A 26,490-nucleotide genomic window follows, 5' to 3' on the forward strand; every position below is an offset into this window, starting at 1 on the left:
TGACCCCAAAATTGATAGGGGTCATCTCCTCTGCATGTACAATCATCCTATGAAGTTTCAACATTCTGGGTCAAGTGGTTCTCAAGTTACTGACCGGAAACGGTTTTCCTTGTTCAGGCCCCTGTGACCTTGACCTTTACTAGTGACCCCAAAATCAATAGGTGTCATCTACCCTGCATGTCCAATCATCCTATGAAGTTTCAACATTCTGGGTCAAGTGGTTCTTAAGTTACTGACTGGAAACGGTTTTCCATGTTCAGGCCCCTGTGACATTGACCTTTAATAGTGACCCCAAAATTGATAGGGGTCATCTCCTCTGCATATCCAATCACCCTATGAAGTTTCAACATTCTGGGTCAAGTGCTTCTCAAGTTACTGACTGGAAAAGGTTTTCCATGTTCATGCCCCTGTGACCTTGACCTTTAACGCAGTGACCCCAAAATCAATATGGGTCATCTATTCTGCATGAACAATCATCCTATGAAGTTTCAACATTCTGGGTCAAGTGGTTCTCAAGTTATTGATCGGAAATGGTTTTCCATGTTCAGGCCCCTGTGACCTTGACCTTTGATGGAGTGACCCCAAAAGCGATAGGGGTCATCTACTCCATAAGCCCTGCCATCCTATGAAGTTTGAAGATTCTAGTCAAATGGTTTTGCAGTTATTGATCGGAAATGAAGTGTGACGTATAGAAGGACGGACGGACAGGGCAAAAACGATATGTCTGTGGGGGAGACATAAATAGGTGTGCAAGTTCATATCATGATAAAGACTCATGCAAGGTTTCATCAATCTATATCAAACACTTTTTGAGCTAGGCGTGTCATGAACTTCGGACGGATGGACGCATGGACAAGACCAAATCTATATGCCCCCACCATTTACAAAAATGTTAAAGCACAGACTGGAATTTGAACCACATATCTGCTGCACTCCAAAATATCTCCATTTCAAAAGGTTACAACAAACCACTGTGCTATGGTGAAATTTTCAAAGTAAGCACATTAATTATGTTATCTCAATATTAACTAAAGTTTCTGTGTGGAAACTTATCTTAACAAGAGGGCCATGATGGCCCTGTATCACTCACCTGAGTACCATTGCTCAAAATGATATGATCAAGTTTTGACATAGAGCACATATGCATACACATTAAATATCAACAGGATAAACATTTTCTTGTCCTAGGTTAAAATGCTGCATTTTTGTACTAACATGACTATTCCTTACCCTGGAAGACTTAAATAACATTTAAAACCAATCTCATTAATTGCTGCCGAGATATATTCGTTTACATAAAATATAGGGAGGTAATTTGTCATTAATTCAGTCAAAAGTTATCTACCCTGATTGTCCGAGTCCATCTGATGGCACAAATGACATTTCAAATCAGTATCTTCATTGGTTACTGAGACACACCCATTTTAATTTGAAACAAAGGGAGGTAATCTGACATAAAATCATTCCATAGCTATCTACCCTGATTGCCTCATTCCAACTAAAGACAATAATGAAATTTCAAATGAGTTCTATAAATATTTACTGAGATAAATCCATTTTTATTAAAATCAGGGGAGGTAATCATGCATTGGTATATGCATGTAGAAGATACAGAGTACAAGCCTATACAACAATATATTAGTAAAGTATTCATATCGATAAATGTTCAATTAAGAGTTATCTAATATGACTATTTCTTATCATGGAAGACATAAATAACATTTCAAACCAATCTCATTAGAAGCTGCTAAGGTGTATTCATTTAGATAAAAAATAAATGGAGGTAATTTGTCATAAATTCAGTCAATATGTATCTTCAATGATTGTCCAAGTTCATTCTGTTGACATAAATGAAATTTCAGATCAGTATCTTCATTAGTTACGGAGATATACCCATTTTAATTTGAAATAAAGGGAGGTAATTTGACATAAAATCAGTCCATAGTTATCTACCCTGATTGTCTCAGTCCAACTAATGACAATAATGAAATTTCAAATACTGTGAAATCATTTAATTTCGTCGGCACGAAATTTCGTGGTTTTGACCAAAACGGCTGTTTCGTGGGGACGTAAATTCGTGGATTTTCAATTTTTGGAAAAAAAAAAAAAACTAGAATGTGTCTGTAGGACACAGGGTGTGCCCCCCACTGGTACATTTGTCACAAATAAGTGGCAATAATACAAATGTTTGCAGTCTTAATGGGGTATAGCCTCAACAAACATTTTATGAAAAGGATTCATTATTCTAGGCGCTATACTTTTTGAGCTGTGAGCATCACAAACAAAAAATCCACTATTTTGGCTATTTCAAGGGCCATAACTCAGTAATAAGAGCTAAGGTTCTCAAGAAGAATGCCAAGTGTGCAAGGTCACATCACGATAAAGACTCCAGCAAGGTTTCCTGAATTTACATCAAATACTTTTTGAGCTAGATATATAATTAGGTGAAAAAGTGCATTTTTTTACTATTTCAGGGGCCATAACTTTAATAATAAGGGGTGAAGCCAGACAAAAAATTAAAGGTGTGCAAGTTTATATCATGATAAAGACTTATGCGAGTTTTCAACCATTTATATTAAATACTTTTTGAGCTAGGTGTGTCACAAGGTGAAAATGTACATTTTTGACTATTTCAGGGGCCATAACTCTAAAAATAGGGGGCGGACCCAAATGAAAAATAGGAGGTGCACAAGTTCATATCATGATTAAGACTCATGCAAGGTTTCATGAATCTATATCAAATACTTTTTGAGCTAGGCATGTCAGAAGGTGAAAATGTGCATTTTTGACTACTTCAGGGGCCATAACTCTGAAATTGGGGGCAGACCCAAATGAAAAATAGGAGGTGCGCATGTTCATATCATGATTAAGACTCATGCAAGGTTTCATGAATCTATATCAAATACTTTTTGAGTTAGGCGTGTCACAAGGTCAAAATGTGCATTTTTGACTATTTCAGGGGACATAACTCTGAAAATAGGGGGTGGAGCCAGACGAAAAATAGGAGGTGCGCAAGTTCATATCATGATAAAGACTCATGCAAGGTTTCATCAATTTATATCAAATACTTTTCGAGCTAGGCGCGTCACGAACTTCGGACGGACGGACGGACACGGACGGACGCACGGACAAGAGCAAATCTATATGCCCCCACCACTCATGGGGGGGCACAAAAATAATAATTTCCACAGGAATAGATCTACTAGTACTTCTGCCCTTACATGTGAAACCTACACGTGTCAAACAGCGCTACCATGGTTACCGAATTTACAATCTACGCCGCGGGAGATTAGCGAGTGATCAGGTTCCAATTAACGACTGCGTTATCTATAATTATTCGACCCCTAATTTGCAAAAAAAATTTAAAACTGTGAAATATTCAATGAGAAAAGTCGGCGCCAATTAAAAAGTGTCAAAACCGTAGCACCTTGCACAATTAGCATTCATAGTCGAAACAAATATAAAGTTGATCATTTGTTTTAAACAAGAACTACTTATTGTACTGCAAATTAAAACACACTATAATTATAGATTTAAATAATGTAGAGCTAGTATACCCATAATAATTCTTACATAAACTATTATAAACTGGTCCGACTTTTTTTTGCAAAATGAATGCGCCTCTGCATCTAAAATTACAAGCTGTTGAACTTATGCATGTGTTATTTCCTGCTGAGAAACGTGTAATGTGAATTAGGTATTAATGCATCGGAAACAAATCTTACAATTAATTTGTAATATCTAATAGTTCCAAAGTCGTAGCTTTTTACTACATGTCAGCAAAAATAAAGGCTTGTGTATAAACATTGCATAGCGGGCCCGAAAAATCATATAACAGCCGTATTATAGTGTAGTTGGCACGTGGCGCTACGTCAAACTTCTATATTTAGTATCTACTTTCACTTTGACAAACATGTCATAAACAAACCACGGGTACATTTCTAAATGACATAGTCGGTTTTGTTTCCAGAAGCTTTCCACGCATACTTATGTTTATCGTTGATGGAGTCTCCATAAACTACACGAAAGCTGCAGGTTAGTACTGCCGCATGCATACAACTACGAATCAGATCGAACGGCTATAGTGTCTTTTTTGGCGACTTTGCGTATAATTAAAAATTATCGTGGGCATAATTTGTTCGTTGGGACTTAAATTCGTGGTTGAGATCAACCACGAAATCCACGAAAATTGATCCCCCACGAATAATAATGATTTCACAGTAAGTCCTAAAAGTACTTACTGATCATGCTGATATAAATCCATTTTGATTACAATCAAGGGAGGTAATCAGATATAAAATAACTCCGGAACATACAATTGGATCTGACAGATTCGTCATGGAATCCAGGATTTATTGTTGCTGAAGATAGTTTGGAAGTTTGTATCAAATCAAACCATAAATGAAGTCTCTATATGGCTGCAAAAGCCAAAATAGCAAATTGTGGACCTTTAAGGGGCCATAACTCTGGAACCCATAATGGAATCTGGCTAGTTCAAGACAGGCATCAAGATCTTGTGGTGATACAAGTTGTGTGTAAGTTTGGTTAAAATCAAATCATAAATGAAGCTGCTATTGTGCAGACAAGGTCAAAATAGCTATATTTGGCCCTTTCAGGGGTCATAACTCTTGAACATGTTATGGGATCTGACCGGTTCAAGAAAGGAACCGAGATCTTATGGTGACACAAGTTTTGTGCAAGTTTGATTAAATTCAAGTCATAAATGAAGCTGCCATTGTGCAGACAAGGTCAAAACAGCTAATTCTGGCCCTTTCAGGGGCCATCACTCTGGAACCAATAAAGGAATCTGGCCAGTTCAAGAAAGGAACCAAGATCTTATGGTGATACAAGTTGTGTGCAAGTTTGGTTAAAATAAAATCATAAATGAAGCTGCTATTGTGCAGACAAGGTCAAAATAGCTAATTCTGGCCCTTTCAGGGGCCATAACTCTGGAATCCATAACGGGATCTGGCCAGTTCAAGAAAGGAACCAAGATCTTATGGTGATACAAGTTATGTGCCAGTTTGGTAAAAATCAAATCATAAATAAAGCTGCTATTGTGCAGACAAGGTCAAAATAGCTAATTTTGGCCCTTTCAGGGGCCGTAACTCTGGAACCCATAACGGGATCTTGCCAGTTCAAGAAAGGAACAGAGATCTTATGGTGATACAAGATGTGTGCACGTTTGGTTAAAATAAAATCATAAATGAAACCACTATCGTGCAGACAAGAAATTGTTGACGCACGGACGCATGGACGACGGACGAAGGGTGATCACAAAAGCTCACCTTGTCACTATGTGACAGGTGAGCTAATCAAAGCAGCCCAAAATACAATCCAAAGCCAGTTCTTCATATAAGCTAGAAATAATGCCAACTTAAACTAAACTGTTCATGAAGAGACAGGGGTCAAATTTAACAATAGTTTGTACTAGCTGAAATTAGCTCGTGCCCTTTTTGATCACTAGCTAAAATGAAAAGCTAGCGGCTAAAGTTAACAAGAGCTTGTCTAACACGAAATGTCCCCCTTGATGCATTCAGTCACTATGCATGTGGTCCAAATTTGAAGCCTGTACCTTCAACAAGAGGGCCATGATGGCCCTATATCTCTCACCTGAGTTTAACTGCTTTCTTGAAAAAAATTCTTTGCTAAAGCTAAACAAATAACACCATGGGGTGGGGTCAATTTGACCCCGGAGGTCATGATTTGAACAAATTTTGTAGAAGTCTATTAGGCAATGCTACATGTCAAATATCTAAGATCTAAGCCTTCTGGTTTATTTTTAGAAAATTTTTGAAGATTTTCCTATGTAAAATCAAGTGACCCCTGGGGTGGGGTCATGATTTGAACAAATTTTGTAGAGGTCCACTAGGCAATGCTACATATGAAATATCTAAGCTCTAGGCCTTCTGGTTTATTTTGAAGATTTTTCTGTGTACAATCAAGTAATCCCATGGGGCGGGGTCAATTTGACCCCGGGGGTCATGATTTGAACAAATTTTGTAGAAGTCTACTAGGCAATGCTACATGTCAAATATCTAAGATCTAGGCCTTCTGGTTTATTTTTAGAAAATTTTTGAAGATTTTCCTATGTAAAATCGAGTGACCCCTGGGGTGGGGTCAATTTTGACCCCGGGGGTCATGATTTGAACAAATTTTGTAGAGGTCCACTAGGCAATGCTACATGTCAAATATCTAAGCTCTAAGCCTTCTGGTTTATTTTTAGAATTTTTTTGAAGATTTTCCTATGTAAAATCAAGTGACCCCTGGGGCGAGGTCAATTTTGACCCCGAGGTCATGATTTGAACAATTTTAGTAGAGGTCCACTAGGCAATGCTACATGTCAAATATCTAAGCTCTAGGGCTTCTGGTTTTTGAGAAGAAGATTTTTTAAGATTTTCCTATGTAAAATCAAGTGACCCCCGGGGCGGGGTCAATTTTGACCCTGGGGTCATGATTTGAACAAACTTGGTAGAGGTCCACTAGGCAATGCTTCACACCAAACATCTAAGCTCTAGGGCTTCTGGTTTTTGAGAAGAAGATTTTTAAAGTTTTTCCTTTTGGTTGCCATGGCAACCAGAATTCTGTATGGAATTCAATTCTTTGAACAATTTTTAAAGAAGATCAAGGTCAACTCATGTCAAGGTTCATCTTGCCACTCAAACCTATACATGTGGTCTAAATTTGAATGATGTAAGTTATGGACATGAAGGTTCTAAGTTTTTCCCTATATAAGTCTATATGAACCATATGACCCCTGGGGCGGGGCCATATTTGACCCTAGACGGATAATTTGAACAAACTTGGTAGAGAACCACTAAATGATGCTACATTACAAAATATCAAAGCCATAGTCTTTGTGGTTTGGACAAGAAGATTTTCAAAGTTTTTCCCTATATAAGTCTATGTAAACCATGTGACCCCCAGGGCGGAGCCATATTTGACCCTAGGGGAATAATTTGAACAGTCTTAGTAGAGGACCACTAGATGAAGTCATATACAAAATATCAAAGCCCTAGGCCCTGTGGTTTTGGACAAGAGTTTTTTCCTATATAAGTTTATATAAACCATGTGACTCCCGGGGTGGGGCCATATTTGAACCAAGGGGAAATAATCTTAACAATCTTGGTAGAGGACCACTAGATTTTGCTACATACCAAATATCAAAACCCTAGGCCCTACGGTTTTGGACAAGAAGATCAGAAACCGTTTTAACTGTTCCTGGCCAATGTGACCTTGACCTTTGACCTAATGACCTCAAAATCAATAGGGGTCATCTGCTGGTCATTATCAACCTCCCTATCAATTTTCATGATCCTAGGCCCAAGTGTTCTTGAGTTATCATCCGGAAACCGTTTTACTATTCAGGGTCACTGTTACCTTGACCTTTGACATACATACCTCAAAATAAATAGGGGTTATCTGCTGGTGATGACCAACCTCCCTATCAACTTTCATGATCCTAGGCCCAAGCGTTCTTGAGTTATCATCCGGAAACGGATTGGTCTACATTCCAACCGACCGACCGACGTCTGCAAAACAATATACCCCTCCTTCTTCGAAGGAGTGGCATAATAATATTTAATTACTCTATTAATATTTTACTGGCCAAAACTTACTGATTGATTCCTGTTAGTAGCCAGTCAAAAACAAAAATGTTTTCTATAAGCTTAAAAATAGCTTGTGCCATTTTTGTTGAACAATAAAATATCATAAAACATAAATGATAACATTCCTTTCATGAAGAAATGTGTACCTTCAAAACAATTAGACTTTATTAAAGCTCTGAAGACATTTGCTTGTTATATTATTGACTAGCTGAAATTAGCTGGTACATTTCAAACCCACTAGCTATTTCAAAATTCCACTAGCATTTAGCTTGTATGCTTGTCTAAATTTGAACCCTGAGAGAGTTTTACAAGTGTTTATTTTCCCCAATTTCTTTTTAGAGTGAAGTATTAACCAAAAGCAAATCATGCAATAAAGTTTGACAGTCTTAACTTCATGTGTTCATCAGTTATTATTAAATATTGATCATCACTTGTCTATCACTGAAAGGACCTACCTACAGACCAACATGAGTAAAGCAATACTTCCACTTTTCTTTAAAGGGGTTGGTGGATAAAATTGAGTCCATGAGCAAAACTACTACCATACCTTTTCGCTCTTCATGTAATGAAGATGGTTGAACTACAAGGGTCTCGCCATATGTGCGTAGTCTATTGTCACCATGCTCTAAAAAAATGCAAAGAAATTGTATTGTGTGATATTTAGTTCTTTAGTAAAAAATCAGAGCTTAATAAAATTCTACATTGCAGAAAAAAATTGATTCAAACATGCAGAACTAACTTAAAGGTTACATTTTTATCTAAACAAGAGATCACACAGTGATCTTGGCGCCCACCATTGAGCCATTTTTAATTGTTCCAAATTTCAAGACTAGCTCAAGGTCAAAATCAAGGTCAAATTCCATTTCAGTACACATTACTGTGCATGTGGTCCATGCATGTGGTCTAAATTTGAAAGCTGTAGCTTGAGAAATGTGAAAGTAGGTCACAAGATCAATTTCAAGGTCAAAGTTCATTTCGGTATATAAAACTATGCATGTGCTTCAAATTTGGAGGCTGCAGCTTGAGAAATGTGAAAGTAGGTACTAGATAAAAATCAATGTCAAATTTCAATTCAGAAGACAAAAAAATGCATGTGGTCCAAATTTGAAGGCTGTAGCTTGAGAAATGTGAAAGTAGGTCACTACGTCAATCTCAAGATCAAAGTTCATTTCGAAACATAAAACTATGCATGTGGTCCAAATTTGAAGCCTGTACCTTCAAAAATGTGAAAGTAGGTCACTAGGTCAAAAACAAGGTCAAATTTCATTTCGGAACACAAAACTATGCATGTGGTCCAAATTTGAAGCCTGTACCTTCAAAAATGTGGAAGTAGGTCACTAGGTCAATGTCAAGGTCAAAGTTTCTTTCGGTATACAAAACTATGCATGTGGTCCAAATTTGAAGGCTGTAGCTTGAGAAATGTGAAAGCAGGTCACTAGGTCAATGTCAAGGTCAAAGTTTTTTTTCGGTACACAAAACTATGCATGTGGTCCAAATTTGAAGGCTGTAGCATGAGAAATGTGAAAGTAGGTCACTAGGTCAAAATCAAGGTCAAATTTCATTCTGGAACACAAAACTAGGCATGTGGTCCAATTTGAAGGCTGTAGCTTGAGAAATGTGAAAGTAGGTCACTAGGTCACAATCAAGGTCAAATTTCATTTCGAAACATAAAACTATGCATGCGGTCGAAATTTGATGCCTGTACCTTCAAAAATGTGAAAGTAGGTCACTAGGTCAATGTCAAGGTCAAAGTTCTTTTCCGTACACAAAACTTTGCATGTGGTCCAAATTTGAAGGCTGTAGCTTGAGAAATGTGCAAGTAGGTCACTAGGTCAATGTCAAGGTCAAAGTTTTTTTTTGGTAAACAAAACTATGCATGTGGTCCAAGTTTGAAGGCTGTAGCTTTAGAAATGTGAAAGTAGGTCACTAGGTCAAATTTCATTTCGGAACACAAAACTATGCATGTGGTCCACATTTGAAGCCTGTACCTTTAAAAATGTGAAAGTAGGTCACTAGGTCAATGTCAAGGTCAAAGTTTTTTCCGGTGCACAAAACTATGCATGTGGTCCAAATTTTAAGGCTGTAGCTACAGAAATGTGAAAGTAGGTCACTAGGTCAAAATCAAGGTCATCTCATGTCAATGTTCATCTTGCCAGTCAAAACTATACATGTGGTCCGAATTTGAATGTTGTAGGTTATTGAAGATTTTAAAAGCTTTTCCCTATACAAGTCTATATAAACCATGTGACCCCCGGGGCGAGGCCATATTTGACCCTAGGGTGATAATTTGAACAAACTTGGTAGAGAACCACTAGATGATGCTACATTACAAATATCGAAGCCCTAGGCTTTGTGGTTTGGACAAGAAGATTTTCGAAGTTTTTCCCTATATAAGTCTATGTAAACCATGTGACCCCCAGGGCGGGGCCATATTTGACCCTAGGGGGATAATTTGAACAACCTTAGTAGAAAACCACTAGATGATGTCACATACAAAATATCAAAGCCCTAGGTCCTGTGGTTTTGAACAAGAGGTTTTTCAAAGTTTTTCCCTATATAAGTCTATATAAACCATGTACCCCGGGGCGCTGCCACATTTGACCCCAGGGATATAATTTGAATTATCTTGGTAGAGGACCACTAGATGATGCTTCATACCAAATATCAAAGCCCTAGGCTCTGTGGTTTTGGACAAGAAGATTTTTAAAATTTTTCCCTATATAAATCTATGTAAATTATAAAAATAAACAAAGGGTCATAACTCACTCAAAAATTGTTTAACCAGTCTGATTTTCAGGGGGACACAACTAGGGTACCAATACATCATTCTGACAAAGTTTGGTCAAAATCCCCCCAGTAGTTTCTGAGGAGATGCGATAACGAGAAATTGTTAAGGGACGGACAGAATGACGGATGGACGGACCACGGACGCAGAGTGATTTGAATAGCCCACCATCTGATGATGGTGGGCTAAAAAGTACAGTATTCACATACTCGGGACAAGTGTGTCACAGTGGCCCTAAACCATTGACATATGACTATTTGACATTAATGTATGACACAGAATCATGAATGGTAACAGCTGTGTTTAGTATAAATCAAAGCCCTGAAAGGACTGATAGCCAGTGCTTATTGAATGATATTTCAACCGATACACCTAAAGAATCAACATTTCATTGTGCATAGACCGATCATGATTTGAAAAATGTTGGATAAGGTCAACTAGATAAATTGAATGCTATGTGCCAAATATCTAATCTCTGTGCATTGTGGTTCAAGACAAGAAGATTTTAAAGGTTTTCCCTATACAAATCTATGTAAAACGAAGTCTGCCCCAGGGTAGGGCCAATTTCAACCCTAACCCTAAGCCCTAATCCCTAACCCTAATCCTAGAGCGGAATGATTCCCAATATTTCGAATGTGAATATAAAGTTCATAATTATTCTAGAATCCGTTGCTGCTTGTTTTTGTTGTTTAAAACAGTAGTCCTCAGTTGCTCATACACTCACACGATATCAAGATTATAAAAAATAAATATGGGAGTATTTTTTTACATGTCCAGAATATTTGTGTGATGCAGTCACATAGAAATAAAAGGAAAACTCAAACAACACAAGGTTGAAACTTGGTAGTTGATTTAGAGCTATAGCCAGTTGCTAAAGCACTGGCTAAAAACATAAAACAGTGCCCCCATTTGAAGGACCAAGTTTGATGAAGATCCATCATGAAATTCGTTCATTACATGAATATTCTAATACCATTTCACTATCTAAATATTCGCAAAAAATATAAAATCATAAAATAAAAGCTAAATGAAAGAACAGAAGTATTTGTTTTTTATTTTGCCAAAACCCGCTTTCATAATGAATACATGCGAAAATGGCTTCTGCCTTTTTGTATATTAGCGTGCTGAGATTGGGTCATGATGACTCTATATCGCTCATCTGTTAAACTTGGCCTAGGAATCATCAAGATCAATATTCTGATCAAGTTTCATGAAGACAGAGTCATGAATGTGGCCTCTACAGTGTTAACAAGCAGTTCCTTTGATTTGAGCGGTGACCTAGTTTTTGATCCCACATGACCCAGTTTCGGAATTGGCAAAGGAATAATCAAGATAAACATTCTAACCAAGTTTCATGAAGATAGGGTCAAAGATATGGCCTTTAGAGTGTTAACAAGCATTTCCTTTGATTTATGCAGGTGACCTAGTTTTTGACCCCACATGACCCAGTTTTGAACATTCTGACAAAGTTTCATGAAGATAGGTTTATAAATGTGGCCTCAAGAGTGTTAACAAATTTTTCCTTTCATTTGACCGGGTGACCTAGTTTTTGACCCCAATTGACCCAGTTTTAAACCTGGCATAGGAATCATCAAGATAAACACTCTGAGATAGGGTCATAAATATTGCCTCTAGATTGTTAACAAGAACGTACTTTGATTTGAGAGGGTGACCTAGTTTTTGACCCCATAAGACCCAGTTTCTAATCTGACCTAGGAACCATCAAGATGAACATTCTGACCAAGTTTCATGAAGATAGGGGCATAGATGTGGCCTCTAGGGTGTTAACAAGCTTTTCCTATGATTTGACCTGGTGACCTAGTTTTTGACCCCACATGACCCAGTTTCAAACTTGTCCAAGAGATCATCAAGATAAACATTCTGTGCAAGTTTGTATCAAATCAAAGCATAAACGAAACCTTTATATGGCTGAAAGTGCCAATATAGAAAATTTTGCCCCTTTCAGGTGCAGTAACTCTCGAACCCATGATGGAAGTTAGCCGGTTTTCAAAAGGAACCGAGATAACATTGTGACTTAAGTTGTGAGTATGTGTGGTTAAAATCGAATGTAAAATGTCACTTCTATCGTGTTCACAAGGTAAAATTAACAAATTTTGGCTCTTTCAGGGGTCAATCAGGTGCCGTAACTCCAGAACCTATGATTGGATCTGCCGGATTCATCATGGAATCCAAGATCTATTCTTGTTAAAGATATTTTGCAAGTTTGTATCAAATCAAACCATAAATGAAGTCTATATGGCTGCAAAAGCCAAAATAGCAATTTTTGGCCCTTTAAGGGGCCATAACTCTGGAACCCATTGGATCTGGCCAGTTTTCAATTTGGAACCGAGATATTATGTCAATACAAACTGTGTGCAAGTTTTATTGAAATCAATTGCAAAATGTTGTCTCTATTTAGCAATTTTTAGCCATTTAAGGGGCCATAACTCAGAAACCCATGGTGGGATCTGGCCAGTTTTCAAAAGGAACCGAGATATTATGCAAATACAAGTTGTGTGCAAGTTTTATTAAAATCAATTGCAAAATGTGGTCTCTATTGTGTTCACAATCCAAAAACAAGAGTGCCAGAATATCACAATATACGCCCGCTACAATGCAACGCAAATGCAGAGCAATATACACACAAAACAAAGTCATATGACCTTTGTCCCTTAAGTGTGACCTTGACCTTGAAGTGAGCCATCCGAAACATTCGCTCTGCACATCGTTTCGATGAGGTGAACATTTGTGTCAGGTTTCTTTGAAATCCTTCAAGGGGTTCGAGGGTTACAGAGTGAAAGGGAAATTGCTAACCAACAGACAGACAGATGGACGGACACCGAGGCGATAACATAATACGTCCCTTTGGGCCTATAAAAAGGAATCGAGATCTTATGGTGATACAAGTTGTGTGCAAGTATGGTTAAAATCAAATCATAAATGAAGCTGCTATTGTGCAGACAAGGTCAAAATAACTAATTTTGGCCCTTTCTGGGGCCATAACTCTGGAACCCATTATGGGATCTGGCTGGTTCAAGAAAGGAACCAAGATCTTATGGTGACACAAGTTTTGTGCAAGTTTGATTAAATTCAAATCATACTGAACAATTGTGCCAAGTTACATCAAAATCCCTCCATGCATGAAGAAGATATGCTGGACGACAAAGTCATTCTTGAATTTGACCTTTGACCTCTAACTGTGACCTTGACCGTAGACCTAGGGACCTGGTCCTCACGCACGACACTCCGTCTCATGATGATGAACAATTGTGCCAAGTTTCATCAAAATCCCTCCATGCATGAAGAAGATATGCGCCAGACAAAGTCTGCAGACGCCGCTCGCCAGGGGCGTTCCCATAACAATGAACAAGAGGGCCATGATGGCCCTATATCGCTCACCTGTTATCATTGCACTTGAGGACAAGAAGGTCCTCAGAAAAAATATCTAAGCCCAAAGGACAGGAACAACAAAGGGAAGAAATTTAACCAAAAAGAAAAAAATATCTTACAAGGTATAGATATGTTAAAATACACCTAAAAATTGGAGATACCATCCATGTTGTACCACAGAAAACTGGTCTCGTGTTTTCCCTACGGCCAATAATAAAAAAGTTACTAAAAATAAGCTATTTATAGTAACGTAAAAGGGAAGTAATTAAAAAAAAAAATTGTAAGTGGACAAAAGAAGGATCTGCCAAATAAATCTGTTGACATAAATGAAATTTCAGATCAGTATCTTCAGTAGTTATGGAGATATAACAATTTTAATTTGAAATAAAGGGAGGTAATTTGACATAAAATCAGTCCATAGTTATCTACCCTGATTGTCTCAGTCCAACTAATAACAATAATGAAATTTCAAATAAGTCCTGTAAGTACTTACTGATATAAATCCATTTTGATTCCAATCAGGGGAGGTAATCAGATATAAAATAACTCTGGAACCTACGATTGGATCTGATTTGTCATGGAATCCAAGATTTATTGTTGTTGAAGATATTTTGGAAGTTTGTATCAAATCAAACCATAAATGAAGTCTCTATATGGCTGCAAAAGCCAAAATAGCCAATTTTGGACCTTTAAGGGGCCATAACTCTGGAACCCATGATGGAATCTGGCCAGTTGAAGAAAGGAAGCAAGATCTTGTGGTGATACAAGTTGTCTGCAAGTTTGGTTAAAATCAAATCATAAATGAAGCTGCTATTGTGCAGACAAGGTCAAAATAGCTCATTTTGGCCCTTTCAGGGGCCATAACTCTGGAACTCATTATGGGATCTGGCCGGTTCAAGAAAGGAACCGAGATCTTATGGTGTCACAAGTTTTGTGCAAGTTTGATTAAATTCAAATCATAAATGAAGCTGCTATTGTGCAGACAAGGTCAAAATAGCTCATTTTGGCCCTTTCAGGGCCCATCACTCTGGTACCCATAATGGAATCTCGCCAGTTCAAGAAAGGAACCGACATCTTATGGTGATACAAGTTGTGTGCCAGTTTGGTTAAAATAAAATCATAAATGAAGCTGCTATTGTGCAGACAAGGTCAAAATAGCTAATTCTGGCCCTTTCAGGGGCCGTAACTCTGGAACCCATTAAGGAATCTGGCCAGTTCAAGAAAGGAACCAAGATCTTATGGTGATACAAGTTGTGTGCCAGTTTGGTAAAAATCAAATCATAAATAAAGCTGCTATTGTGCAGACAAGGTCAAAATAGCTAATTTTGGCCCTTTCAGGGGCCATAACTCTGGAACCCATAATGGGATCTGGCCAGTTCAAGAAAGGAACCGTGATCTTATGGTGATACAAGTTGTGTGCAAGTTTGGTTAAAATAAAATCATAAATGAAACCACTATCGTGCAGACAAGAAATTGTTGACGGACGGACGCACGCACGCACGGACGGACGACGGACGAAGGGTGATCACAAAAGCTCACCTTGTCACTATGTGACAGGTGAGCTAAAAATGGGCGTATAAAAATGCTTTTGTTGCCATTCCTAATTTTTAGCTCTAGCAGGCCCTTAAATGGGCAAAGCATACCCATCTGACCAACCTTGGGAGAGGAGTCAGAGGACCTTTCAATGCCGCTACAAATTAAGTTTGATGAAGATCCATCACGTGGTTCATGTGAAAAAGTTTTTTCTATCTTAGCTCTAGCAACCACTTAAATGGGCTAAGTATTGTTATTTGTTAAAATTTGAGAGTGGACCTTACCATGATGCAACAGACCAGGTTTGATGAAGATCCATCAAGCCCTTCATGATAAAAAGTCATTTGAAGCTCTAGTGGTCCCGAACAGGAAAAAGCACTCCCCACCCCATTTGAATAAAGTTGGGACCTTATAATGATGCTACATACCAAATTTTGATGAATATCCCTAAAGCCATTCTCAAGAAGATGCTTAAAGGTTTTTTTTTTAATTTTTAGCTCTAGCACCCCATTTAAACAAGTTTTTAGAGGACCTTACAATGATGCTACAGAGCAAGTTTGATGAAGATCCATCAAGTGAGGTCAGAAGAAGAAGTTGTTTAAAGGATTTTCCTTATTTTAGCACTTAGTCTAGTGGCCCCTAAAATGAAGTTGCATCCCCATTTGAATAAAATTTAGACAGGACCTTAAAATGATGCTATAGATCAACCTTGATGATTCATCCAGCGGTTCCTGAGAAGAAGTAGTTTAAAGGTTTTCCTATCTTTAGCTCTAGCGGCTACTAAACAGGGCATAAAAACCCTCATTTTAACAAATTTGAGAAAGGACTTTTGCCAGAATACTACAGACCAAGGGCCAGTTGTTTCAGAGCAGATGTTTAAATAAATTGTAGACGTTATCTCATTGATTTGACTGACAGGTCAGATCTATTCATATACACACATGTAGAAGCTGTTTCAAATGTGAAAATATTTAAATTGGAACCAACTACCCCCCAGTGCCGCCCACCTCCCTACCCTAGAGCAGTTCGTTGCCGCAGTTTGCAGCCTTGAACATGTCTCGCCCTAGTTATCCTGCAAACTCAAGTTTTAACCTTTTATTTCAACAAAGTTATTTTTTTTAGTTTCTTCCACTCTAAATTTTTATCACTATATTCTTCCTCTTATGATTTTGACGCGCAAAACGTCTACGTCCCCGCAAGGGGTTCGACGGTTACAGAAGATAGATAGAAATAAAGGTGCTGTTTTCAGCTGACTACAATGGATGAAGGTCAAAGAGCAATCACAACAGCTCACCAGACACCTTCTGCAGTTTTTTGACAATTTTGAAGGAAATGTCAATTTTGTGACACTTTCCATATATAAGTGTAACCAGAGTGGCAAATAATCACAATATACACCACCAGAGCAAATTACTTTTGTCTTATAAAATACTCTACAAACTGAGCAGAATAAGTGCTAATTTTCTCAAATTTGACTTATTCACCTATTACACCCATAAACACTGTGACCCAGTTTGGTGACAATGGATAAGAACTATGAAAGTTACTGGTATGTCAATTTTAACAAGTTTTAGTAATTCAAAGGCCATAGATCTAAAGCCTCTAGGCCAATCCAGCTGGTTATCTTCCTTGCCAAGATATTATGCCAATAAACATTGTAAAGAAGTTTGGTGAACACTGGATCTGAACTGTTCAAATTAGAATTTAGTGGACACAACCTGCCTACCTGCCCCAGGTGATCACATAATATATCCAATTTCATGGGGAAATAATGTTGTCAACAAAAAAAGTTTAGGACATGAAATAGTAGCCTGGCCCCCTGGTTGCATGGTTATTTAAAAAACAAGAGGACCATGATGGTCCTAAATCTCTCACCTCTTCCCACATGATCCAGTTTTGAGTATGACGTCGTTTTTTCTATTATTTAACATAGTGACCTAGTTTTTGAGCTCATGTGACCCAGTTTTGAACTTGACCTAGATATTATCAAGATAAAAATTCTGACCAATTTTCATGAAGATCCATTGAAAAATATGGTCTCTAGAGAGGTCACAAGGTTTTTCTATTATTTGACCTATTGACCTAGTTTTTTAAGGCACATGACCCAGTTTCAAACTTGACTTAGATATCATCAAGGTGAACATTCTGACCAATTTTCATGAAGATCCATTCAAGGGTATGGCCTCTAGAGAGGTCACAAGGTTTTTCTATTTCAAGACCTACTGACCTAGTTTTTGATCGCAGTTGACCCAGTTTCAAACTTGACCTAGATATTATCAAGATAAACATTCAGACCAACTTTCATACAGATCCCATGAAAAATATGGCCTCTAGAGAGGTCACAAGGTTTTTTCATTATTTGACCTACTGACCTAGTTTTTGATGGCACGTGACCCACTTTCGAACTTGACCTAGATATCATCAAGATGAACATTCTGACCAATTTTTATGGAGATCTATTCACAAGTATGTCCTCTAGAGAGGTCACAAGGTTTTTCTATTTTTAGACCTACTGACCTAGTTTTTGACCGCACATGATCCTGTTTGGAACTTGACCTAGATATCATCAAGATGAACATTCAGACCAATTTTCATGCGGATCCATTGAAAAATATGGCCTTTAGAGAGGTCACAAGGTTTTTCTATTATTTGACCTACTGACCTAGTTTTTGATGGCACGTGACACACTTTCGAACTTGACCTAGATATCATCAAGATGAACATTCAGACCAACTTTCATACAGATCCCATGGAAAATATGGCCTCTAGAGAGGTCACAAGGTTTTTCTATTATTTGACCTACTGACCTAGTTTTTGAAGGCACGTGACCCACTTTCGAACTTGACTTAGATATTATCAAGGTGAACATTCTGACTAATTTTCATGAAGATTTCATGAAATATATGGCCTCTAGAGAGGTCACAAGGTTTTTCTATTTTTAGACCTACTGACCTAGTTTTTGACCGCACGGACCCAGTTTCGAACTTGACCTAGAATTTACCAAGATGAACATTCTGACCCATTTTCATAAAGATCCCATGAAAAATGTGACCTCTAGAGATGTCACAAGGAAAAGTTTACACACGGACTGACGGACGCACAGAGGACGCTGTGCGATCACAAAAGCTCACCTTGTCACTTCGTGACAGGTGAGCTAAAAACAACACTGCAAACATTTTAATTTTAAGCCTCTAAAATAGCATTTTTTATCTGATGGCTAAACCATACCTATGTTCGGAGCCTGGGGCAATAAAAATGTCAATATAGAAAGAACCTGCTGGAGTTACTTCTAAGAAAACTTATATATGAGAAACATGACAGAAAAAAACATAGGGACGGAAGCCAGTCTAATGATATAGGTGAACTTGTCTTATGAGCCTAAAAGCTTCAAAATACTGCCTTGGATTCAGAGATATTCAAGCAAACTATTTTGTGCAAGATAGGAAATGTCTTAACTGAGTGTTTACTAAATTACATCTACACCACAAAGCGGGTATAATAAATTCACTACAATTAAATAAATGTATGCTGTAATTGGGCACCAGTATTAGTAACTTAAAGTTATAAATTCGCTTACAGCAGAGTGAGACAAAATATTACCTTGAGCATGCACATACTCTTGATCTGTAGACAGAGGACCATCATGGGTTAGTGCCTGTAACATGGAAAATATAAGATAACAACTCTTAAGGTCAGAAAGTAAATTACCTGTGTTTAGGGAAAGTCGATCAAAACAAGATGGCCCTACTAGGTTGCTCACCTGAGTAACGCACCATAACAGTGTAAACATGTTTGACCTAGTGATTTCATGGAGACAAATATTCTGACCAACTTTCATTAAGATTGGACCAAAAATGTGGCCCCTTGAGTGTAAACAAGGCCTAGTGACCTAGTTTTAGACCCAACATGACCCAGATTAAAAATCGTCCAAGTTTCATGAAAACAAACATTCTGACAAAATTTCGGGAAGATTGGAGCAAAAAAGATGCCTCTATAGTGTAAACAAGCTTTTCCTTTGATTTGACCTAGTGACCTAGTTTTTGACCCCACATGACCCAGATTCGAAATCACCCAACACTTCATGATAACAAACATTCTGACCAAATTTTATGAAGATAGAATCAAAAAGGTGGCCCCAAAGCTTTTTCTTTGATTTGACCTGGTGACCTAGTTTTTGACCCATCGTGACCTAGATAAAATTTCATCCGAGATTTCATGGAGACAAACATTCTGATCAAGTTTCATGCACATCAAATGAAAAATGCAGCCCCTATTGCATACACTAGACTTTTCTTTGATTTGACAAGGTGACCTAGTTTTTGACCCCAGATGAGACAGATTCGAACTTGACCTAGATTTCATCAAGAAAATCATTCTGATCAAATTTCACAAATATCCAGTCAAAAATGCAGCCCCTATTGCACACACACACAGTTTTTCTTTGATTTGACCGTGTGACCTAGTTTTTTAATCCAGATGACCCATATTCAAACTTGACCTAAATTTCATCAAGACAATCATTCTGACCAATTCTCATGAGTTTTAAACTTAAAATGTGGTCTCTAGAGTGTTAACAAGATTTTCCTTTGACCTGGCCTAGTAGTCTTGGTTTTGACCCCACATAAAAATCATCAAGATAATTCTGACCAAGTTTCATGTAGATAGGGTCACCCATAAATGTGGCCTCTAGCGTGTTAACAAGCTTTTCCTTTGACTTGACCGGGTGACCTAGTTTTTGACCCCACATGACCCAGATTTGAACATGGGCTAAAAAGATAAACATTCTGACCAAGTTTTATAAAGATAGGGTCATAAAGGTGGCCTCTAGTGTATTAACGAGCTTTTCCTTTGATTTGACCGGGTGACCTAGATTTTGACCCCACATGACCCAGATTCAAATTTGACCTAGAGGTTATCAAGACAATCATTCTGATCAAGTTTCATAAAGATTGGGTCACATCTGTGTGTGGCCTCTAGAGTGTTAACAAGCTTTTCCTTTGATATGACCGGGTGACCTAGTTTTTGACCCCACATGACCCAGATTCGAAAATGGGCTAAAAAGATAAACATTCTGACCAAGTTTTATAAAGATAGGGTCATAAATGAGACCTCTAGCATGTTAACAAGCTTTTCCTTTGATATGACCGGGTGACCTAGATTTTGACCCTGCATGACCCAGATTCAAATCTGACCTGGAGGTCATCAAGACAATCATTCTGATCAAGTTTCATAAAGATTGGGTCATATCTGTGTGTGGCCTCTGGAGTGTTAACAAGCTTATCCTTTGATTTGACTGGGTGACCTAGTTTTTGACCCCACATGACCCAGATTTGCACTTAACGTAGAGGTCCCATAAAACTCAAACTTTAGGGGAAAAAAAAACAAATTTCACTCTATGGGCAAAAACCCCCCACTTTCTTTTAGGGATAGAAAAGACATCATTCTTTTAGGGATAGAAAAGACATCAAGATTAGGCTTTGTTTATGGATCAGTTTGGTGTAGTCCAAATAATAGGACGTTTTGGGACAGCATGACAACTTTTGACTGTCGCTGTCCTGTTAGAGAGATGACAACTATAAATTCAGATCATAAAATACAGTGGCGAATCCAGGCTTTTTTTCCATGGGGGTCCAAATGGGGGTACGGAAAATTTTTGTTTCTCAGGGTCAGCAGAGAGCGAATTTCAAGCATTTTAGAGTAAAAAAAGTAAGAATCTGAATAGTCTTGAGTATTATACACAGCAAGTATTGTTTGGCAGCTATAGTATGTGATAATATGATTTTTGTACTGTTAACAGTTTGTTTGTACTGTAAGAGTGCAGCTTTAAAAGTTTTCACCATTAACTTTGAAAATTCTAGGGTGTGGGCGTGTCCAGAACCCGCTGGACCTGCCCATGAAATAAGTCATAAGATAAGACAAGTAACAATTGATCAGGTCGGCATGACATCACATCCGGAGCAATCGATTATGCAAATTACCTTGGAGGTGAAAGCAGGACCTCGCAATTCGTAGCGAATTAACTAGCGGTGTGGGTTGTAATGTCTTTATTTTCAAATAAAACAAATTAAGAATCATCTTTTTTATTATCTGCAGTCCTTACGCTATGGTACAATCTATATATTTAAAAAAAAAAAAAAAAATGAAGGGTTTTTGTGATAATTGATTTTATGGCATTTTAAAACGGTCTGGAAAAAGTGACAGATAATGTATTGTCAGCTCTTCGGCGCTACGGATCAGTTATAATTAACACAAGTTCCCAAGCTTATTAAACATTTTCTCAGTTTGCATGTATACATGTTAAAATAAACTAAATATCTGAGAACATAACATTTTTTTATTCAACTTCTTTGCTTAAAATCGTAGCAGTTGTTTCTTTTATCTTTCAGAGAATATTTCAAGTGTCCTGAAAAAGAAATTTTGTTTGTTTGTTTTCTCAAGAAAGAACAGATCAAATAAATAAGTAAATTAATTTTCTGATTTTTATGTCTTTTTAAAATAAGCTGATTTTCTAAATGTTTTAATGCTCTGAAATAATTATATTGTTGCCATTTTCTGAAATGTACTTTGTGCGATATATTTTATTTAGTTTATGTAAAATGCTATAATTAAGTATGAAAGTCATTTAAATAAAGTTAAAAACTTATTCTTTATTCTATTTGTAATCTTATTGCAGTCATTTTTTGTTGTTGGTTTTTTCTTTATTTCTTTATTATTATTATTATTTTTTAAGAAATGTCCTCCCAACCAAAAATTTGTTTGGTGAATTGATTTTAAAATTTCAAAAGAACTATATGCTCGGGCATGTGTATTGATTAAGGTTTTTTTATGTAGTAGCTCTATAAATCCCTTTGTCAATTGACAAAAAAAAAAAAAAAAATAATGCGCATCTTCCAAATATCATAAGACCCTGAAGGCATACATCAAACGGATAAGACAGGAAATTACAATAAGGCCCCGAAGGGGTACATCAGAGGGATAAAACAAACAAGAAATCAATCTATTAACTGATTTTCATTAATATACCACATACTGATTGGTTTCCATAGTGATTTATGACTTATGACTGGAATGAATGCTTTAAATTTGTGGTATGTGGAAGCAGTCAATTGTGACAGTCTAACAATTAACAAAAAATATGGATATTGAAAACTACAAGATATGACTAAAATTATTCTAGACAAAGCTTGCAAATTATCGTTCACAGTTTTAAATAATTGACAATTTAATACAAAACAGAGATCAGTATTTTTTAGTATTTTCGTAAACGGAAGTCATCAATTTATTGATACGTCCTGGCTTTTCGTAGAAAATAATTAAACTAGCAGTTATTATATAAACGGTTATGGAAGATAGATACATCATTTTATCTCCACGTGTAACACAGTAGCTCTAGATGTCATATTACATTTAAAACAATTGTATCATATAAAAACCCCTTTGTGTTATAAATGCAGTTGAAGATCTTCTATTGCGATCCTGATACGCTTCGAGGGAGAAAAAAAATCCCTTCTCCAGTATTTACGCATAATGTACTATTAAGCTTTAAATTATGACACCTCTCATTAAATCTCACACGAACCAGAATTTAGATAAGAAGTGTTGATTTAATTAAATTTGGCGTGACTGAATCACTTTTGACACCACAGTATAAGCTATCTGGCTTTCAGAACTATTTTAATGGCAGGCTACAAAATAGAACGAGAGATGTGAAACGAATGGAGAAACCTAATTAGATGAGCTAGCTTTTCTGTTTTATTTATTTTTAAAAGACCTTCGATTTTTTAAATTATAATTTTCATCCAGCTCCGTCACAAATATGAGACCTTGCAGCTTACACGGATCAATGATGAATATCACGTCTGAAACCTAAAAAAGAAAGATTTCTTTAACGGGAGTGATTTCTGGAACATCATGCTACATTATAAATCCACTGACTTATTAATATTGCCCAAAATATTACTTTAAGCAAAGAAAAACAACCAGCACTAGTGAAACATTAAACGCTTTTCAATTACAATTTAGCATTTGCTGTCACCTCCGCTTGTTGCTACGCAACGCAATACGCTGAAGTGCCCGGATATCCGACCTGATCAATACAACATAAGCACTCTAGGTGCTTTTGAACTGACTATGATAAGCAAAATGAATAAGGCTAAGTTTGGTCACCCTAAACACAAGTATTTTTCTCTCAGTTTGCCGATATTTTGCAGTCATGACAATGCTCTGAAGAGAAAATTTTCAATGTATTACAATTTATTGGCAGCTACCATCATTTTTAACAAAACTTTGTAACAAGAGATACCAATGTCCCCTGCCTATAGGGACATTTAAAAAAAAAAAAAGACTCTAAATAGCCCCTAATTAATGGTTGAAACAATTAAGCAGTCAATTACCTGTATAATATTGTTCCATTTGTGAGTATTGCTAGTAAATGACCAATCATGTGTGAAATGAATCCATTCAGTGATATTCAGTTCCTGTAATTTTTGATGGTCAGAAATGTCGATCCCTATTGGAATGAGTTTGTCAGATTTGTTAGTATCTAAAAGCTCCTTGAATGCAGCTTGACTAGAATATGTAGCCCAGCAATTTCGCAAGAATTCTGGTGTTACAACCAATATAGTTTTTCTTGCTTCCCTAATGTTCCGAAACAATTCTTTAAAAACGTTTGATCCCGGTATGGCATCTCTCTCTGCATAATGACCCCGGTGTCCTCTGACTTCTAGATACTGAACCAGAAATTCTGTAAATTTTAATGAAAGGCTGGTATCTTCAGTTTCTGCTCTAGGAGTAAATGCCCTGTTATATATAACATAGAAATCCACCCCGGATTCAGACATAGCGATAGTTACAAGGACGAATCAATTACTTCCTACACTAAAATACTCTGCCATACCGTACGGTAAGGGTATGTCTAAACACCGAACTCATTACTGGTAAATACCGAACATGAGCGATTATTATTTTATTAAATTATGTTTTTGTGAGTTAAATTGGTTATTTATTCTATAAAACTAGTGCATACCAAAAATATTTAAAATCCATGCATAGTTATGCTTTTAATTTATATAAAATAGAAAACTGACGATCTGATTCATGTTCGTGAACAAGCTGGTAAATACCAAACATGAGCGATTATTAGTCTAATAAAGCAATATATTATGTTTTTGTGATCTAAATTGATTACTTATGCTAAAAAAACTAGTGCATACCAGAAATATTTAAAATTCAAGCATAATTATGCTTTTAATTTATATGAAATAGAAAACTGACGATCCGATTCATGTTCGTGAACAGGCTGGTAAATACCAAACATGAGCGATTATTACTCTATTATAGCAATACATTATGTTTTAGTGATTCAAAATGATTATAAATATTAAAATGCCCATTAAAGATTGTTATTTACACATATCTATATAGAATACAGTATGGGCGATCTGATTTATGCCAACGAACATGACTGGTAAATACCGAACATGAGCGATTATTATTTTATTAACGCAACATATTTGTTTTCTTTTTATTTAAATCGATTATTTATGCTAAAATACCAGTGCATACCAGAAATATTTAAAATCCAAGCATAATTATACTTTTAATTTAAATAAAATAAAAAAAACCGGCAATCCGATTTATGTTCGTGAACAGACTGGTAAATACCAAACATGAGCGATTATTACTCTATAAAGCAATGTATTATATGTTTGTGGTTTGAAGTACAGCGCAAGTGATTGAATAAAAAGATAAAATTTAACCGTTCTATTCATTTCAGTAATTATTATGTTATGTTTAAATGTTTTTTATATATATATATATTTTACATTTCAGATACGTCTTCATCAATCTAGGAGGGGACGATATCATAGATTCATGCAACCCCCACGAAATTTATCCTAATATAATCAACATCGTAGAAGAACTGTACAACTGTGGCGTTGAGCGCGTTTTTATTGCAAGTATAGTGGAGAGAAGTGGTCTGGTTTAAATCACAAAATGTTCAATGTATACCGAAGGTATGTGAACAAAAAGTTAAAGCAATATTTTCCACGTGATTTTGTGGAAATCGGTAAAAGACTAATCTATCCGAGACATTATGATATGGACTTAGTACATCCAGGAAATACACAGGGTGGAATGAAAATTTTCAAGCATGAGGTGTTCAAAGCATTCAAAAAGACTGGACAATGTTAGTGTATATATTATCACAAAATATCGTCAGTTTCATGTTTTATGCATGTAATAATACATTTGTATGTACGTATGCTAATTTGATAAGAAAAATAAAATAAATTCAGCGATGGTTTTGTATTGCAATAATCCCATTATCTATTGATAAAAGTGCAGAAATTTCAGCATTCCCGTTTGTGGTTGTTTTTCTATCCATGTTTTAGGCGCAGCAAGTATATACATGTATAGCAAGATATCATAAATCACAATTATAACTATTAATTAACTTACCTCACAGTAGATACAGAAGTCATCACAATTATCCGAACACACATAACAAGGATATTTAGGCATTTTGAAAGATTGATATATTAATTTCCAGAATTGGAATATAGGAAGATTCATAACTAACACGAAATTCAATTCAATTCAATTTCAATTTATTGCATAAAGCATGTAAATACAATGCCTATAGCAAATACAAACAATATAATATGGAGCACAGAGAGTACATAATAATTTTCAGAACAGAACAGTTAAACCTGCGTTCGGGGTATATGTACTGTAAATCCAATATATTATCAATTTCTCATTTCCATTGCCAGATAAATGAATTTTGCTAAATCATTTAAGATTTTACTAGAAGTTGACGAGATAATAAAATCTGAAAAGTAGATCCCTCGGAAGCACCGAAAACAAGGCAAACAGTGAAAATTGCAGACTCGGTTTGATTGAGTCTGTTCATGAGCAGTAATGGAAAATGCAACACTGCCCACGCCCCCTAGCACCGGCTTAAGCAGTATTCAATCTTCAAATCTAAATGAGTTGAAATCAATGATCCCGAAGGACCAGAAAATAAGTAAGTAATAAGTAATAAATAAGTAAGTAATAAGACTTACGAATTAATTTGTGTTTGGCCAATGACAAAACATATGTTTTTAAACATTTTCTTCTAAGTTTTCTATAAAATGGACACACAATTAAGTAGGAAATGATATTCAC

General features: G+C 36.5%; 1 protein-coding gene across 1 annotated transcript in view; it reads right to left on the reverse strand.

The window, feature by feature from the left end:
• The window catches only part of LOC123547013 (uncharacterized), a 59,174-nt gene extending 34,995 nt beyond the window's left edge, over positions 1-24,179 (reverse strand). Inside the window, exons 1-3 of the mRNA XM_045333748.2 lie at positions 23,712-24,179; positions 18,919-18,973; positions 8,158-8,235 (exon numbers count right to left, since the gene is read on the reverse strand). Coding sequence (XP_045189683.2) covers positions 8,158-8,235; positions 18,919-18,973; positions 23,712-24,158 — 580 coding nt within the window. The 5' untranslated portion in view covers positions 24,159-24,179. The remainder of the gene's footprint in view (positions 1-8,157; positions 8,236-18,918; positions 18,974-23,711) is intronic.
• Positions 24,180-26,490: the final 2,311 nt, after the last annotated feature.

Source organism: Mercenaria mercenaria, chromosome 9, assembly GCF_021730395.1.
Source record: "Mercenaria mercenaria strain notata chromosome 9, MADL_Memer_1, whole genome shotgun sequence".
Lineage (NCBI taxonomy): Eukaryota > Metazoa > Mollusca > Bivalvia > Venerida > Veneridae > Mercenaria > Mercenaria mercenaria.